Source organism: Urocampus carinirostris, chromosome 5 (genome assembly GCF_059441175.1).
Source record: "Urocampus carinirostris isolate Australia breed hairy pipefish chromosome 5, RoL_Ucar_1.0, whole genome shotgun sequence".
In the NCBI taxonomy this organism is placed as follows: domain Eukaryota; kingdom Metazoa; phylum Chordata; class Actinopteri; order Syngnathiformes; family Syngnathidae; genus Urocampus; species Urocampus carinirostris.
Window position 1 is genome coordinate 26,268,265 of NC_142353.1, and position 17,270 is coordinate 26,285,534.

The following is a 17,270-nucleotide window of genomic DNA, read 5'->3' on the forward strand; positions in this document are numbered from 1 at the left end:
ACCTCAAAAACACATCTTAAGCGGAACGTGAACCAGTGTAAGTTAGCTAATACAGGAGTGATATGGTCAAACTTTCTTGTCAGAAGTCTTGCTGCCACATCTTGAACCAGCTGCAAACTTTTAATGGTAGGCATCTGGAGACCAGAGACAGTACATAACAGTAATCAAGCCGAGAAGTGGCAAACGCAAGAATTATAATCACAGCAAATGTTTGCGACAGCATTGGGGGAATCTTCACAATATTACCACATGTAACTGAAACGACAGATTAGGATCAAATTTAATGACTAGATTTTTGACCGAGTTACCTTGGGTGATATTACATTTGCTGGAGGTCAGAGCAGTGTTTGAGAACAAATCACGCCAATGAGCTGGACCAACCATTGACATCTCGTTTTTTTCTGGGCTAAGGCACAAATGACTACCAAGTGGAAGCATGAGAACATGAGAAAACAAACAAAAAAAATAAGACAAAAAACAATGTTAATGTAGGGAATAGGAAGAAGCATATGCTTATTTAATCCTACCATTTTGCATACTTTATAATAAGAGCATCTATTATAAGAATAACAATAATTCTCATTGGTGCTCATGGTGATAGAGCCTCTGTTCCTCTTGGTTGAGAGGAGCCAGCTGAGGTGGCTCAGGCATCTCATCATGATGCCTCCTGGACGCTTCTCCCCTCGGGAAGTGTCCCAGCCATTTCTCACCGACAGGAGGTCCCGGGAATGACCCAGGACACGCTGGAGAGACTATCTCTCCAGACTGACCTGGGAACGCCTCGGGATTCTGTTGGACAAGCTGGATGTCTGGGCTTGCCTACAGAGGCTGCTGCCCCTGCGACCCGCGCTACATAATGGATGGATGGAAAAGCACAGAATAGAGCGGTGGGCCTTAGCGCACCTGAATAGCACCAATCAGCTCACCATTACAAAAGTGGCATGTTTATAAACACTATTTTGGAACATGGGGAACAATTCGATGGTAAGTTGGTACTCTTACTATCTTTTTTTTCTCAGTCGCCAAGGTAACTACATCAAATAGCATCAGTGAGCACATTATCTTATCAGGACTGGCAAAATGATTGTGAACTCTAAATAATGAGAGGGCACACGAATAAAGCATCAGCACATCAACAACAAAAAGTATAAAACAGGAATGAAACATTTGTTTTATTCTGGATAACATCCTGCACATAAAAAAGTGGATTTTTAAAAAAATATAGGGTGGTATATTAATGTTATTTTACATTTCCATTCAAGTTTATGAAAGAAAAAGAAAAGGAAAAAAGCTACACTGAAAATCTCTTGGCAACACGGCGAATGGGTGGTTAGCGCATTAGCCCAGCAATTCAGAGGTCCTGGGTTCAAATCCATCAACCTGCCTCCCTATACGGGGTATGCATGTTTTTGCTGAATTTCCTTTGGGAACTCCGGTTTCCTCCCACATTCCAATAACATGCGTGTAAGGTTGATTGTCAAGTCCAAATTGTCTGTAGGTGTAAATGAGCGAGTTGCCTGTCTCTGTGTGCCCTGCGACAAGCTGGCAACCAGTTCTTGATGCCCCCTGTCCGCTGCCAGGAGATGAGCTCCAGTGACCGTAGTGAGGATAGCAGTGCAGAATATGGATTGATGGAAGAAAATCTGTTTATAAAATAAAGATGGAAAATATTTCCTTACGCTAGCTATCATACACTTTAATGCCTGAGGACCTAAGTAGCCATGAGACACCATCCAGCAGGCCAGACAGGGATTCTGCAACAGTATCTTGCACCTGGTTCGAAAAAAAGACAAATACAAGATGCTAAAGGGGCAGGATGACAAAGAAGCAGAAAATGAAATTCCTTCCGCAGGGTGTATAGTGTGCTATTTCTGTTACATAATCACTCGAATTGGTTTAAATGATAGTTAATTACCATCCAAGGGTTGGCTAGCTGTGGCAGACCCAGTCTCTTTGCCATCTCCACACAAGTTGTTTGACGCCTGGTTTTGATTCTGCTGGTGCTGACAACTTCAATTCCTTCTCTGGAGACGCACGAGAGCACCAACAGGGGTTGGGATGTAGACCTTAGTGCAGCTTTGATCCAAGCAGCTTCAGAATCTCCTTCACCTGTTTAATGAATGGAAGCTGTGTTAGTTTGTAAAAAATTAATGTAATTTGATCAAATATTTCTTATGTAAGGTGGAAAAATCCTGCCGTATGTAGAAATGGATGTATAAATATATGTTTACAAATAAATGCTATACAAATAAAATAACGAATAAATCACATAATAGCAAAACGCAAGACATAAAAGCATTTTATTGATATATTTAGGTATTTTTTGTCGTGCCTTTTGTCACAAATAATTGTTCTTGAAATGGAAGGTTGGGCCATAATGGCTGCGCTTTGCACCTTTTGGGTGATAGGTGTAGTAGCAGATTGTTCATCACTAAACTAGGTGAAAGTAGAATTGAATTGCCTTAATTGACGTTGACAACAACGCAGGTAAACTTAGTATGCAACAAGATTAAGATGGCTCTCCCAGGTTAACACGTAATAAAGACTTGATCATTCAGCCCACATGTTTAGCGTTCTCTCAAAATTATAATCATGGATGAAAGGGATATTTTCTAAACACCACATATTTATTCACAAACAATAGAAAATAAGTGTTTTCATGATGGCATTGGATGTGTTTACAACTTGATTATTAACAGTTGAGTAAATGCAGCTTTACATCTGAACCAGCTCACCACAAACATAAACTTAAGTGGGAGCTATGAAACAAATATGCTAGCCTCAATTATCATTCGGCTTTGAATAAAGAAAAAATACAAAATAAAAGTTTAAGCAGTGAATGGTCAAAACCTTCAGATCAAACTTCTAAGCTGTGCCTGCTGAAACTGAGAAAATACTACACAACACAGTACAGGTATTTTAGTTAATTTCAAATTAGACTGTAAATCAGCTTTTAGACCGTTACTGCCCTCTAGTGGGGAAGAAGTATTTAATTTGTACTCATTGAAAAAGCTTTTGATTTGCTAGAGCAGGGGTCAGGAGCCCCTTTTAACTATCACATGTTTTATTGGTTATTTGTTACTTGCTTGTTTTACTCTTTGTTTATTGCTGTGTCCTACTCATATGTAAAGCGACCTTGGGTGTCCTGAAAGGTGCAATGAAATACAATCATTATTAATATTATTTTATCTCTGATCTATATGTACTCATGAAAAGAGCCATAGGTTCCTGACCCCTCAGCTAGAAACTCGTTTTTCCCCAAAGTCAGAAATGAACGGCGGGCTGGGTTAAATCGTCCAACGGGCCATATTTCTGAAATGGCTGTTTAGACCAATTGAGAAAAAAATATCAAACGTGGGAACCAACTATGTGAATTTGTGAAGCATTGCTTTTCAGCAATTCAACCACTTAATGGTATCTCACCAGCCTCAAGTTCAGCATTTGCCACATAGATGACCCCTTCCACAACCTGGCACACCTGCTGCACCTGAGGGACCGGCCTGAAGACTGGCTTCCCTGTTTCACTGCTTCCTACTAAAGTGAAAAGTTTACCACTCATATAGCGCTTGTGATGTGTCGCACGGTCTCTCTCTGCCCTGCAAAGAAACAGTTTAGTCACATAACCAAACAACCGACATACTAGCATAATTACTTACTTGTTAGTCGAATAAAGTGTAAAGATTTTAAACTTATGTTTGTTGTTGAAACTGTAACTGATGCCAGAGCCGATCACTGAAGGCCCTGAAGAAAGAAAAAGTTTATTTTCAACCAGTGTGCTGTGAGACCTTGACAAGTGTGCTACAAGCAATTGCTCAATTATTAAAAAACAAACAAACATGATATTGCATTTTTTACCCCCTTGATCAGTCAAATCACCGTAACATTCATCCATATTAGTAGGTTGCAGAACATTGCATTTTTTCTTTTTATATACTAATTTTCTGCTCTTCCAGTATTACAGGGACCTATATTTATTAACATTTTTGTAGCAGTTTAACATTGCCCAGCAAATAAATGCACTGAATCAAGTAAAAATCTTGCATATAATTTTAATTATTATTTTCCTAAGGGGGTTGTTCGGCTCGAGAGTTAGTAACAAGCGATTAGTCATGGGAATTTCGGCTCTTTTTCATGAACGGGCACTTTCGGCATGGTTTGGCTCACTAACAACCCCAACAACCTCGACCAAGGAGAATGCCGGGGAACGCTAGATCGATCTACTTGCAATGAAATAAATCAAAGTACATATTGTGTACATCATTTTGCTGATTTTTTTCCTATTGTTTTCTTATTTTACTAAACTGTAAAACTTTCAACTTTCAAAACAGGTTTAAAATGTAGTATAATCACAATTTACATCAAAGCAATTAAGCGAAACGGTGCTGGAAGTTTATTTTTCCATTATTTGCGACAGATAGTGTTCCTCGAGATTTCCATATGAAATAAGTGTGGCTTATCGCAAAACACGGTTGGGGAACACTGCTTTGAAACAACTTCGGATGGCAATTTAAAAGCTAAGACTGACATCTAATGGTGGCCTAGGCACAGTGCAAGGCACCACTGTACCACTGTCAGTCAATGTTTAGTAATCACAGGGGCGTTATTGGGGTCCTTAGGGAGTCTGGGCAGGGTTGTTGGGGTTTATGGGGTAGCAGGGGTGGACCGTGAGACATACACATGAGTCATGTCAGGTCACGCCACTTAGTAATCCAGCATTCGCAGATAATTAAAATGTGCAGTTTATCGTCTTTTTTAAAAAAACTTCAAGCAGAGTCTTTTGCGCGATCTGCCATTATATATAACGTGAATAATGCAGGAAACTTGGGTTTCATTAAAGCAGGGTAACTATTTTTTTTAAAAGCTGGGAGCTACTTTTTGATACTGATTGGTACAAAGGGCTACTATATTAAAATACATGTCCAAAATAACAACTTGTGATATTTCTATGTTGTTACTATGTTATTACCAGGTTGTAATTATTAGAAGTCATTATCATCATGTCAGTTAAAAACAAACTTACTCGAAAATCGCAATGACCCATCCCTGCTACTTTCAAAACCTCTTTGTGGGCTGCTCAGGTGTTCTTAGGAGGGCACCTGGTGCCCGCAGTCACCACGTTGGGAACCCCTGAATTAAAGTCTTTTAATAGTTCAGTGCTTGGTCCTTTAGACAGGGTTTGTACACCTTTTACATACCCAGAAATGAAGCACTTTTAAAGGACTTTCAAAGCCAATATTCCAATTTCTCCAATACCACTAAAATAAGAAATCCTGTGTGAATCATATGCTTTGCAAATCTACAAATATATCCGTGATTTACATATGTGATTTTTAATCTTGCGTGTGCATTTATAAAGACATGATTTTTCCAGCCGGTCATTATCTGCACCGCTTATCCTCAGTAGGGTCACGGGGGTGCTGGAGCCTATCACAGCCATCTTCGGGCAGTGGGCAGGAGACACTCTGAACTGGTTGCCAGTCAGTCGCAGAGCACACCGAGACAGACAACTTATTCACACCTAGGGACAATTTGGACGGGCCAATTAAATTGACGTGCATGTTTTTGGAATGTGGGGGAAACCGGAGTGCCTGGAGGAAACCCACGCAGGCACTGGGACATGCAAACTACGCACGGGGAAGCTGCGGCAGCTGGACTTGAACCCTGAACCTCCGCATCGTGGGGCTGCGCGCCAACCACCCATCCGCCGTGTCGCCAAATGATTTTTTTATATATATATATATATATATATATATATATATATATATATATATATATATTTGTGGATCTGAACAATACGTGTGTAAAAATTGAGACTATTCCATCCCCATTTAGGTATTTCAGTTGCAGGAAGCTCTCCCCATTACAATTTACCATTGGGAAACGCTACCTTAATTTTTTGCATAGCTCATAGTAAATGTCGAAAATTAATACGTAATCCTTGCACTAATACATTTCATAGGGTTCTTTTTAGGTGTAGCTTGAACATGTCCCCTTGGGCGCGATGATGCTTCAGAGGACAGTGCCACACAAACAAATACCAACTGCTGTTAATCACAAGGGAAGAGAAAATACAATGGCAAAGCCAAACCACCAGAATGTACTGTCTGCGTCGTTTTTAAGACGACTTGTTAAGATACATAGCAAACAATTCCATGCATTTACAAGCACTTCACCCACAATTCCAGCACTTTTTAAACATTGAAAACACAACATTAGATTTCAAGCATTTTTAAGGATTTCAAATACCCTTACTACCCTTGTTGGAGTAGAACATGATGGCTAAGTCTACTAAACATAGCAAGAAAAATACCTGGCAAATATTGAGCCATATTTCGGAAGGGAGAATAATGCTTGGCAAAGAGCTAAGTGATGTCCTCAGCACACAAATACCAGGCCAACAAAGGACAGTTTTATTCAACCAAACAAATTGAGATCGCTACTGTAGCGATTTAAACATTCTGTCAATGAGCTGGAGAACTTATAATTAAAAAAAAAAAAAAAAAGTTTGGTGACTCACCATTAAACTGACTGTTAGGGATAACTGACATGGGTAGAATATTAGAGGCGTGCATGAGCCTGGCCACTAAAGACACATCCAATTGCTCCATACCGGGCCCGAACATGGCGTAGCGCGGTTCCGACAGAGGCACCAGAGACAGCAAAAAAGACGTCAATATTCTGTATGGCTGCCATGAGGGAAGCCATTTCTGTCTGCATGATGGGCAACCTTTAAGATACCTGCACAAACACGTTAACAAATTCATTTAATTCTTGTTAAACTAATTAATATAACATTTGATTTTGGGGGTTACCCACTCAGCCATATAGTCGATTTTAGGTGCTGACATCTCATTAATGTCCTGTTCGGCATTGGCACTGGTGATCAGAGCATCTGGTACTTCCAGTTGTGGCATTGTCAAGTGATCGATGGAGGGCCAGCCATGCATGTCCCTGAAAAGGAGGAACTTCCATAGCAATGGGTCTCGGACAAAGGCCCTCCAGTAGCGGCTTGTAGCTCCCATGTGGCAAAGGTCCACTGCTGTCACCAAGGTCATGATCCGGAATTGTAAGTCCACCTTTGGAATGGTATGATATATTCTTCAACTTCATTTTTCTACTATAGAATTGGCACGTTGTCCTGTTTGCTTACTTGGGTTTTTAGATTTGCTGTTGTGATTACTTTTAGTTTTTCTTGTATATTTAATTATCCTGTGTATTCCAATTTTTGTTATGTGTATTGTTTTTTGACATTTTTCAGTTATCCAACACAGTTCCCCTAAAAGTTATTAAAGTAATGCTCGTTTTTGCTTTCTTGCCAATTTTGTTTATTATATGACTTTTTCCCTCCCTTTGGAAGCACACACACACAAATCAACGACTGTGACGTCATATAGTAATAGGACCAAAACTTATACTATTTTTAATGTATATTAACCATAATTATGTACCATTATAAAATATATTCTCAAGGGTACACTAAATACTTGAAATTAAAACGTTTAAAAAGTAGCTTCACGTAAAATTAAATCGAGTCGGGAAAAATTCATAACTTACAGGTAAACTGTCCAAAAATCCTTGTTCCGTTCCATGATCCGAAACGTCATCACTCCCACCGGAAGGCCAATAAGACTGTTTTAACAGTCTTAAGCGTCGAATGACGAGCCAGTCGCTAGTCTGCCCTGCCATTAAACGGTGATGTGTAATGTCTAACTTAGTTTTTACATGATGGTGGCGGAAACAGTGATGAATTGAAATGACGCAATCAACTCACTTCCTTATTGACGCAGACAGCATTGCTATTGCATTGTGGTTATTGTAGTGCGTCGCAATCTTATAGCCCAATCCACACAAAACACACTTTTTAAAACACGGGTTTTATTGTCACCAAGGACATAAAAAACAAACAAAAAAAAAAATCCAGGACAGCTCTTTATCTTTTGTAGGCCAAAAAATACAATTAATGAATGTTTTTTTTTTTTTTTTGCAGGTAAAGAGGAATCGCTCACCCGGCAGTAGCCAAAACATACGGGCTGTATGCCACAGACTTCCGGTGGAAGTTATAAATGCTTACATTTAAGTTCCGGTATTTAATGAACGCAAGATGACAGTATTTGACTGTAAAGCGGACGATTTTGCTGCGTTTGTCTACTTCCATTAACACTTGAATTTACTACACATCGCACTCAAATTTAAAAAAAATAAAATAAATAAAAATTAACAAAATAAGATAAAAATAAAAAAGGGGGGCTCGAGGGTGTAATTGTTGCTCAAATGTATGCTGCTGCTATAGCAGAGATGATTCTTACGCAAATGTCCCTTATGGCTGCGGCTGCATCGGGTCAGGTGCAATCGACATTTCGTTCTGTGTACATTGTTACACAGAATGACAATACAAGGAAATTATTATTATTATTATTATTATTACATGCCATAAACCACCAACATCTCTTTAAATTTAATTAAAAGAAAATGCCAAACATTAATTTACACCGGAACCAAGTGGCAAGAACTGTCCTAAATCCTGCTTCTATGCTGTGGCATAAAGTCCATTAAATCTGTGACTGTACTGCTAAAATGAAGGGAACTTGTGTGCGCTACAAATATCGTTATTGACCATTCACGGCAACGGATAAAAAAGGATGAGGGGATTACAAATGGATTGTGAATTCATCTTAAAACATACACTTTCTGGAAAAAAAACCCAACTCGTTTGCTTTGAATGTATTTTATACACATTTACAAACGTGTGTATAGCGTATAAACATGTTAAATATTAAAACCATACCAAAATTGCAACTTAATAATAAATAAAAATGTTACTGTGCAATGTTTCCTTTTAGGCTGATGTCAAACAAAAAAGAAAACATTTTACTAAGAATCTTTTATATTAATATTAATGTTATAGCACATTCTCTAGAGCAAAACAAGTGCCCTAGTCAACAGTCTAGAATGGAGAGAACATTTTATTTCTCCATTAACAGGGTCAAAACGAATGTCAGTTTTTAAACTCTGTGTTTTTTAATGCCGCTGACCATCTAGTGTGGGGTACGGTCCAACTGACACTTTTTCTTCTGCTCTCAGCCTTTAAACAAAATGTACCCTATTTGGGTTTTTAACATTTTATATTTTATTTAGGTATATTTTTAAATTAAGTGACTGGGGAAAAAAACAACAAAAAAAAATGAATACTGATGTCAGATTTGTGTCCAAGGATGGACGTGGAGATGGCTAAGCTTCACTGTAAAACACTGAGGATCTCCTTAGCGTTCTCGGTGTTCCATCCTTGGCCCTGAAGCGGACCCTCACAGGCAAGCACATACTTGTTGAGGATCTGTGTGCCAATGTCCCTAAACTGAAGGCGGTCTTCTTTATAATCCACAGAGTCGCCGCTGTAGTCTTCGTACTTTACTGCCCAGAAGCACATTTCTCCAATATACATCATAGTCAGCAGGTGAGTGTCAGAGAAGATACCTTCGGAAACAAGAAAAAATAATTTTGCTCATTTTCAAATATTTGTGTGATCAGTGGTGGGAGAAAACTGTAAAGGTTATTTACTGCAGTTAAAAAAAAGATGATTTTGCTCCAGCAAAGTGTTAATTCGATCAGCAATTTTAAAATTTAGTCTCCGCTTTTCTAAAATAGGAGGAACACTTATGAATTTTTAAAACATTTACTAAATATTTTAATTCAACTCACATTTCATTAAATTCATTTTAGAAGTAAATTTAGACTAGTCTTTATTGTCATTGAGATATAAGGGATAAATATATATATATATATATATATATATATATATATATATATGGGTTCCTACAGCTTAAAACAAGTTAAAATTCAAGCCTTTTGTTATAAAATTTACGACCAAATTAAAAAAAAAAAGCCAATACAGAAGAACAAAAAAAAAAAAAAAAGTAAACGTTTTAAAGTAAATGTCTTTGTGTATTGTGGGTAGAGCTAAGACAAGCACTTGCTCTGAAAACCCTGACTCTGACCAAATTCCCGTTTTGAAGGTTCCGTTATCGCCATAATGCCACGAAATTAAATTGGGGAAATATTAAAAAGACAAGTGATAAATGTTACCGAATCTTTTTAGTTCAAACAAATATAAATCTTAACAATATTTTTACGACTTTTGAAAATTGGAATAAAGACATTTTGATGTGGCAGCACGGCGGCGCAGTGGTCAGCGCTTGTGCGGCACAGTTCATGTCATGGGAACCTGTCGTGGGTTCAAATCCAGCTCCAGACTTTCTGTGCGGAGTTTGTATGTTCTCCCCGTGCTTGCGTGGGTTTCCTCCGGGCACTCCGGTTTCCTCCCACGTTCCAAAAACATGCATTTCAGGTGAATTGGCCGGTCCAAATTGTCCATAGGTGTGAATGAGCGAATGAGTTGTCTGTCCCTGTGTGCCCTGCGATTGGCTGGCAACCAGTTCAGGGTGTCCCCTGCCTACTGCCCGATGATTGCTGGGATGGGCTCCAGCCCCCCGCGACCCTACTGAGGATAAGCGGTATGGCTAATGAGATGAGATGAGACATTTTGATGTCAATTAAGAAATTGAATGCCTTTTAAGACGTTTCTAGGATCAGCGGGAGCCCTTATAACATTTTATACATATATATATATATATATATATATATATATATATATATGTTTCATTTAGCAAAACAAGAGGAATTAACCCCACTTTGTCGCAAGATAAACTAGTAAATAAAAATTCAACACGAGTCTTTCTTTAGTCAAGCCAATAATTGTACACATTTTATTTGTTGAAAAAATCTAATGACCATTTCCATCTGATTTGAGATGAGTTCAACAAAACATCGCATCTCTTTTGCCACAAACAAAACAACAAAAAAAGCCAATGCCTTTATTTGTGAACTAAAATGTTGATTAATCTAAGTCCATTCTTTATTTAGTGAACTTTTTTTCCAGACGGTCATGATTAGATTACAAAAATGTAACTGTTTTCTATCCTAGCTATTTTGTTGGTTAAAAGGACATTTTATCTTCTTTAGTCTTATTCATGTCAGGTAAAGGTTGTGTGGACAAAAATATTTCTGTTAGGTTTTTGCTTTCAAAATCAACACGAGTTTATTGGTGCCTCGAAGTAGTTTTTCTGGAAAAAAAAATCTTTGTTACAGATTTTACTGCAACTGCTAAAAATAATTTAATGGATAATTCTATGCTTACAAATATTTTTCAAATAATTTTACTCCTAAAAAGAAACAAGTTAAGTTTTCAACAGCCGCGGAATGTAGGTAAAATAAAATTGGAATGTGTACCTTCAGTTAAAAAGCCTCCGGTCGCAGTGTCATGGAGCACAACCCCATCATTAAGCTTCACAGAGTTCCTCACCTGCAACATCCGCATTAGGTAGCGCACTCCTTCTTGAATGCACTGCAGGTACATGACACAGACACATCAATTATAGGGAAAATGTTGCTGCATTCAGGCATGTAAAGAAGAAATTAACATATTTTAGCGTGCACTGTGTTGTGTTTAGCCACATGAGTAGGTCAATTAAACAAATTGACTTGAATAAAGCAAAAAAAAATGTTAACGTTGTGCCTGATTATCAAGACATTTAAGATCATGGGAAAATGTCTGCAGCCCATCCAACATATTTTGCTGGTACCAAAAGAACCAACCAATCATGAAAAGGCTTTTAAAAGCTCTAGAACATGACATAATGATTCATATGAAGTTGAGCTTCGAATAAATATATATTTTAAAGGTATGTACTATATTCCCATTTTGACCATACAGAACCTTGAGGAAGGTCTCCTTGTTTTCTTTGATCCATTGCTTCCGTTGATGAAGGGTGTGGCAGTACATGTAAAGCAGCGCACCACGTCTCCAATAGAGGCATTCCAACAACTCTAATCCCAACACAGCCTGCACCTGATGGACCAAATAATTTCCCATTGTCACAATCCAAGTCATTGTTCTGTTATTATGTCATTCTGAATTTATCACTGTTTGATATTTACAGTACAGTACACAGAGAAAATTCAACCACACCTCTTGAGATGGTGCTAGCCTCCCCACCAGAACTTCCGGCTCAGTCAAATCTTGCAGGAGCTGCTGAATTTTAAACGGTGAACAGTCCTCTGGAAATGCTTGATCCACCAGTTTATTTTCTTCATAAAACGTAATATCTAAGATCACCTACCGTGCAAAAACAAAACATTCACATGTACATGTTATACTGAACTTCATTACACAAGAGGTCCCTGAATTTCCAATTTATGTGTTTAAGAATATTGCACATGAAACCAATTTGTAATTGGCAACAAATAAATTGTGGATATAAATCGTTTTTGTGTCAAAATGTATGTTGTGTGTTAAGTATAGAAGACAAAACTGGCAGTAAAACTATTTAAATCTGATGAAGTAGCACTTTAATGAAATTGTTAACTGAGGGCTCACTGTCCAAATTATAACTGGATGCAATAAAATACCGTACCTGTGTATAATCCTGAAGTAGCTTAGAAAGGCTGCTGCTTTCTCCCCCTTGTCTGTAATAGCCTTTCAATTTGTCCAATATAACAGCTGCATTTTGTAAATAGTCATCATCTGTGGAAAAATAAATAAGAGTATGACTAATTGAATAGGGTTCAACAGGTTGCAAAAAAAATATTCAGTCACCCACTATCAAATGTGTTGAGAACATAAACAGAGACAATTACATTTACATCGTGGACAGTTGTCTTTGGAAAAAAAAAACCTTCCCAGCACAGAACTGTCCATCCATCCATCCATTATCTGCACCGCTTATCCTCAGTAGGGACGCGGGGGTGCTGGAACCCATCTCAGCCAACTTCGGGCACTCCAACTGGTTGCCAGCCAGTCGCAGGGCACACAGAGACAGACAACTCACTTGCTCATTCACACCTAGGGACAATTTGGACAGGCCAATTAACTTGGCATGCATGTTTTTGGAATGTGGGAGGGAATCGGAGTGCCCGGGGTAAACCCACTCAAGACCAGGGAGAACACGCAAAACTCCACACAGGAAGGTTCGATCTCATGACCTCAGAACTGTGCCACACATGCGCTAACCACTGCGCCGCGGTGCCGCCCTGCACAGAACTATTTGGGTACAAATTGTGCTTTCATTACTTTGAAGCAGGTCTGTAATGTACCAGTTTCCATTTTTCTCAACTTTGCATCGCCAGATATAAATAATAAAAAAAAATGTAAACGGAGGCCTTTAACAAAAACAATACAAAATTTAGTTTATTATTTTGCAGAAAAAAACACTTTTAAAAACATCCATAAACTAAGTAAATAAAATGTTCTGAATAAAGAGACTTTAAAAAAAATCTTCAACTCAAAGATTCGATTCAAAATGCGTTCGGGAGATCGACAGTCTGTGACAATCCTCAAACTCACAAGTCGAACCACATATACAATGGCAACGGAGTAAAAAAAACAACTGAGTCAAGTCGGAATTGAAAGTGAAAAGGGTATAGATTGAAAGAAAAACACAGGGGAACACGGACGTTACTCAGTCAGAAAATTAAACACATTATAACATTACACATCATTTATAACCGTGAATGATCACTCAGACGGAGGGTCGCTATCTAAACGTTTACTTCTAAACGTTGCTAACTAAAAACTCTACACGAGTGATGTTGAAAACATTTAGCAGTGCATTTCGCCAAGTTATCTCAGTTAACGCAGACGAAACGCTGCCTATTAGTTAGTCAACAAAACGGTTAAAACGTTGCATCGGCACAGCTGTTTTGGTTGCATCGCACGATGACGCTAACAACAGCTAGCTCGTTAGCCGGCTAAAAACAAAGCACTGCAGCCAAGCCATATTGACAGGGGGCATGGATTGGATAACAGTAATTTGGTTGGGGACGTCACCTTGTTTTTCGGCTTTGAGTGCAGAACACTTGGCGTCAAACTCGAATATCCTTCTCTCCAAGTCGAGGCCTTGTCGCCTGTAGTCGTCGGCCATGACTAAAACTACTAGTCACGTGAGGGTGGGTCACGTGTCCAAGCAATGTCAGTAAGGGTAAAGGTTTTATTTTAATATATGTATTATGATTATCCTGTCTGGAAAATTAAACATGCATTAAAAAATGCATGTATCGAAAGAAAGATACGAGCTCGATAAACGGCGTCTTTACAAGTATGTCGAGTGTGACGTCAAGCTACGTGGTTCTTTTGTTTACACGGGTGTGGGCGAGACAACATGCCTCCATGTGTTTACTGTCAGGCGAATCTTTCTTTGTTACACAGAACAAATTGCAATTTCATCTGGGGGTGTTGGTTAAATTTAATACAACAGTAAAGCTCAGAGCGTTTGCACCTTGTATATAAATAACTTTTAAGGACCTATAAATCACTTTTAAGGACCTTAAAATTATATACTTTAGCGAAATAACGCTTTTTCTTTTGAACTTTCGTCTCAAGTCAAGTCATGTTTATTTGTATATCCCTTAATCACAAGAAGTCTTAGATGGATGCACAGACCATAGTGCAAACCACAGACTATTATTACAATATCCCCTGATCCAAAACCTGCACGAGGGCAAGGAAAACTCAAAAACCTTGACATGAGGAAATTGAAGAAACTTTGAGAAGGGACCACACATGAGGTCTCCTGTTTTATCTGTTGAGAATTGGACTGTTTATTAATTCATTTCAGCATAATAAGCGCTATGTTAGAGCACATCGCAGTTTTCATCCATCCAACCATTATCTGCATCGCTTATCCTTAGTAGGGGTGCTGGAGCCCATCCCAGCGATCTACGGGCAATGGCCAGGGGACACTCTGAACTGGTTGCCAGCCAGTCGCAGGTCACACAGAGATATACAATTTACTCGCTCATTCACATCTAGGAGCAATTTGGACCGGCCAATCAACCTGACATACATGGTTTTTGGAATGTGGGAGGAGACCGGAGTGTTCGGAAGAAACCAACTTAATGTAGCGACCCTCGTTCATGCACGACTCAAGGTTTCACAATCTCTGGTTTATTGCCTGCATTCAGTAAATAAAACAACACAAAAGTCAGGGGTCTCTGTTCACGACTGCAATTATCTTCAACGCTTACAAAAATCACTTAAGCTACGGCAAGCGCTGAAGCCCATAAAGTGCCAAACGAAAAAAACAGTCGCAGACGCCCATGACTTAACAACTGAATGAGGTACCGGAATATTAACAGTAATACAACAAAAACACAGATTTTGTGAGAATTCAAAAAACATTCAAAACAATCAAATTTCAACTCTGTTACATTAAGCATGGGGAGAACTAACAGTTTTCAATACATGTGATATTTGGCAGATTTCTGATTTGAATCTCTGCTAGTTTAAGTGACACCATTTGGTGAAAAAGCGGCGTCAATTGGCAAAAGTAAATTTTAACTTTTTTCCATTATTTTCTGTTTGATCCATTTTTAGCACAACACAGGATGGTCTAGGTGACTGGTAGCACACGGCGGTGTCATTGTTGATTGCAAATAAAAATGAAGTCTGAGAAATCCTGCACTTCTATGTATAATTGGCAACTCCTAAATGTACTGTGTGGAAAAAAAAGGAAATCTGAAATAATTGTTTGTGTGGTTTATTTTGTAAATACCTTTTGACACCTTGCCTTGCTTGGTCAAATGCATAAAACAGATTAAGAGATAGCGTGAAAATTGTAGTTAACTTGTTGGCATGTTCAGGATGAATTAGTTCTCATCATAACACTAGTTCATCAATCAAGCGTGTGCGTTTGTGTTGGAGATCATATAAAGCATGCTAAAGTGAGAATCTGAGTGATAAGCTGTTACTATAACATTTTTATGCACTTTTTGTTTTAAGTTGATTAACGTTAGTTTTATTGACATTTTTTAAAATGTGTTTATTGTAAAAAAATAATAATAATCTTTTTACGTTTTTATGTACCTTTATACCACCTGTAGTTGCTGCTAAGCCTTATTTTATTTCCCGCACTATTAATTTTTGGTTTAGGTGAATGATAAGTCATGTTAGTTGTGAAATTCTAAAAACTAACAAGTTTTAAGGAGCTATTCAAGTTTTTTTATCTACCTTTATACAAGTTGCGGCTAAGCTTAATTTTATTTCTTGCAACTGTTTGTTTTTAGTTTAGGTGAAAGGTTAGCCACAATTTATTTACTGTAAACGTTTCAGAGAGTTTTGAGTTTATTTAAAAATATTCTTTGTTTCTTTTTGCATTATTATCAATTTTTACGACCTTTTTTAAGCTTTTACAGCAAATTAATATCGTCTCCAAATATCAGTTATCACCCTCCTCTCAATACGAATAATTTGTATCGGACCATATTGGTCTATCCTTGGACTTAACCCAGCCCTCCTCTTACTGTCAGTGAAAATGAATTTCCCCATCCATCTATCTATCTATCCATTATCTGCACCGCTTGCTTATCCTCAGTAGGGTCGTGGGCAATGTTCCTTCTAATTTTCCACGGGTCTGAGCGTTCACACAGAGTCGGTGAGCAACACTTGAAACAACAGTGAGCAACCATAATTCCAAGTGTGGCAAGATAATTAATTATCAAACATGTCCAAAACTTGACATCAAGTTACATTTTGCTGAGTTTCCGGCCATTGCAAAATTATGTTTCTCTTTTGAATGAATTGACTCATGTACTATTGCAAAGGTTGTACGGCTTACAAACGTCGTTTGATCTTACAATTCTTTCACAAAATATCCATTTCTTTTTATTTCCTGACATATTTTGTCGCATAATATTAACATTTTTGGGGGCTTATTTAGTCGGTTGTAGGATACAGAACTGTACTTAATCACATTTGTAGTGGAAGTACAAAGTTGGCAACAAGATTCACTTGATATCATTGGAAATTATTTGAATGCAACTTTTTCTTCTTTTTTTCCGTGTTTTTTCTACTTTTTAAAAAAAAATCATTTAAAAAAAATCTCATTGTGTTTATTTTTTCCGAGCTGTTACTTTTTTCTTTTTGTTCTCTATTTTCCTTTTTCCTACATTTCTTTCTTTTCTTTTTTTCTGGCTTTTTTCTGAAATTTTCCTTCTTTTTTCTCTTCCTTTTGTTTCTTTTTTCTCAGCTTTTCACTACTTTTTCATTTTGGTATTTATTTCTTTTTTTGTTCTATTCCCCCATTCCTTTAAGTCATTTTGTGCAATATTTGGCCATGTTGGGATTAAAGAAGCAAAAACAACCTGAAGAGCCGTTTAGGACCCGAAAGAGCCAATTTATTTTAGTGAGCTGAGCCGAAGAAGCCGGTTCTCAGAAACTCTAC

The 17,270-nt window shown here is 38.0% G+C and overlaps 2 protein-coding genes across 3 annotated transcripts; both read right to left on the minus strand.

The window, feature by feature from the left end:
- Positions 1-1,155: 1,155 nt before the first annotated feature.
- Positions 1,156-8,564, minus strand: fbxo4 (F-box protein 4). Of its 2 annotated transcripts, none has more exons than XM_088336334.1 (8): positions 8,426-8,564; positions 7,555-8,323; positions 6,817-6,951; positions 6,518-6,738; positions 3,657-3,741; positions 3,424-3,596; positions 1,916-2,109; positions 1,156-1,773 (listed from the first exon to the last, which is right to left on the minus strand). In XM_088336334.1, exons 2-8 carry the CDS (start codon positions 7,602-7,604, stop codon positions 1,681-1,683), a joined length of 951 nt encoding a protein of 316 aa, XP_088192460.1. In that variant the 5' UTR covers positions 7,605-8,323; positions 8,426-8,564; the 3' UTR covers positions 1,156-1,680. The 2 variants fall into 2 exon arrangements, with proteins under 2 accessions (XP_088192460.1, XP_088192459.1); XM_088336333.1 differs by having other exon boundaries at positions 6,817-7,076.
- A 145-nt stretch (positions 8,565-8,709) lies between these two features.
- On the minus strand, positions 8,710-14,120 carry rimoc1 (rab7a interacting mon1-ccz1 complex subunit 1). The gene is made up of 6 exons (XM_088336335.1): positions 13,880-14,120; positions 12,468-12,577; positions 12,023-12,169; positions 11,771-11,902; positions 11,284-11,398; positions 8,710-9,471 (listed from the first exon to the last, which is right to left on the minus strand). The coding sequence occupies exons 1-6, from the start codon at positions 13,971-13,973 to the stop codon at positions 9,236-9,238; spliced, it is 834 nt and encodes a 277-aa protein (XP_088192461.1). The 5' UTR covers positions 13,974-14,120; the 3' UTR covers positions 8,710-9,235.
- Between the last annotated feature and the right edge of the window lie 3,150 nt (positions 14,121-17,270).

Excerpts from the sequence above, each read along its gene's own strand:
- fbxo4 (XM_088336333.1), bottom strand. The coding sequence starts at position 7,686 with ATGGCAGGGCAGACTAGCGACTGGCTCGTCATTCGACGCTTAAGACTG. Across the intron at positions 6,739-6,816 it reads AAAATCGACTATATGGCTGA|GTATCTTAAAGGTTGCCCAT; the intron begins GTGGGTAACCCC and ends GTGTTTGTGCAG. Across the intron at positions 2,110-3,423 it reads AAATGCTGAACTTGAGGCTG|GTGAAGGAGATTCTGAAGCT; the intron begins GTGAGATACCAT and ends TTCATTAAACAG.
- rimoc1 (XM_088336335.1), bottom strand. The coding sequence starts at position 13,973 with ATGGCCGACGACTACAGGCGACAAGGCCTCGACTTGGAGAGAAGGATA. Across the intron at positions 12,170-12,467 it reads TACTTCAGGATTATACACAG|GTGATCTTAGATATTACGTT; the intron begins GTACGGTATTTT and ends TTTGCACGGTAG. Across the intron at positions 11,903-12,022 it reads GGCTAGCACCATCTCAAGAG|GTGCAGGCTGTGTTGGGATT; the intron begins GTGTGGTTGAAT and ends TTGGTCCATCAG.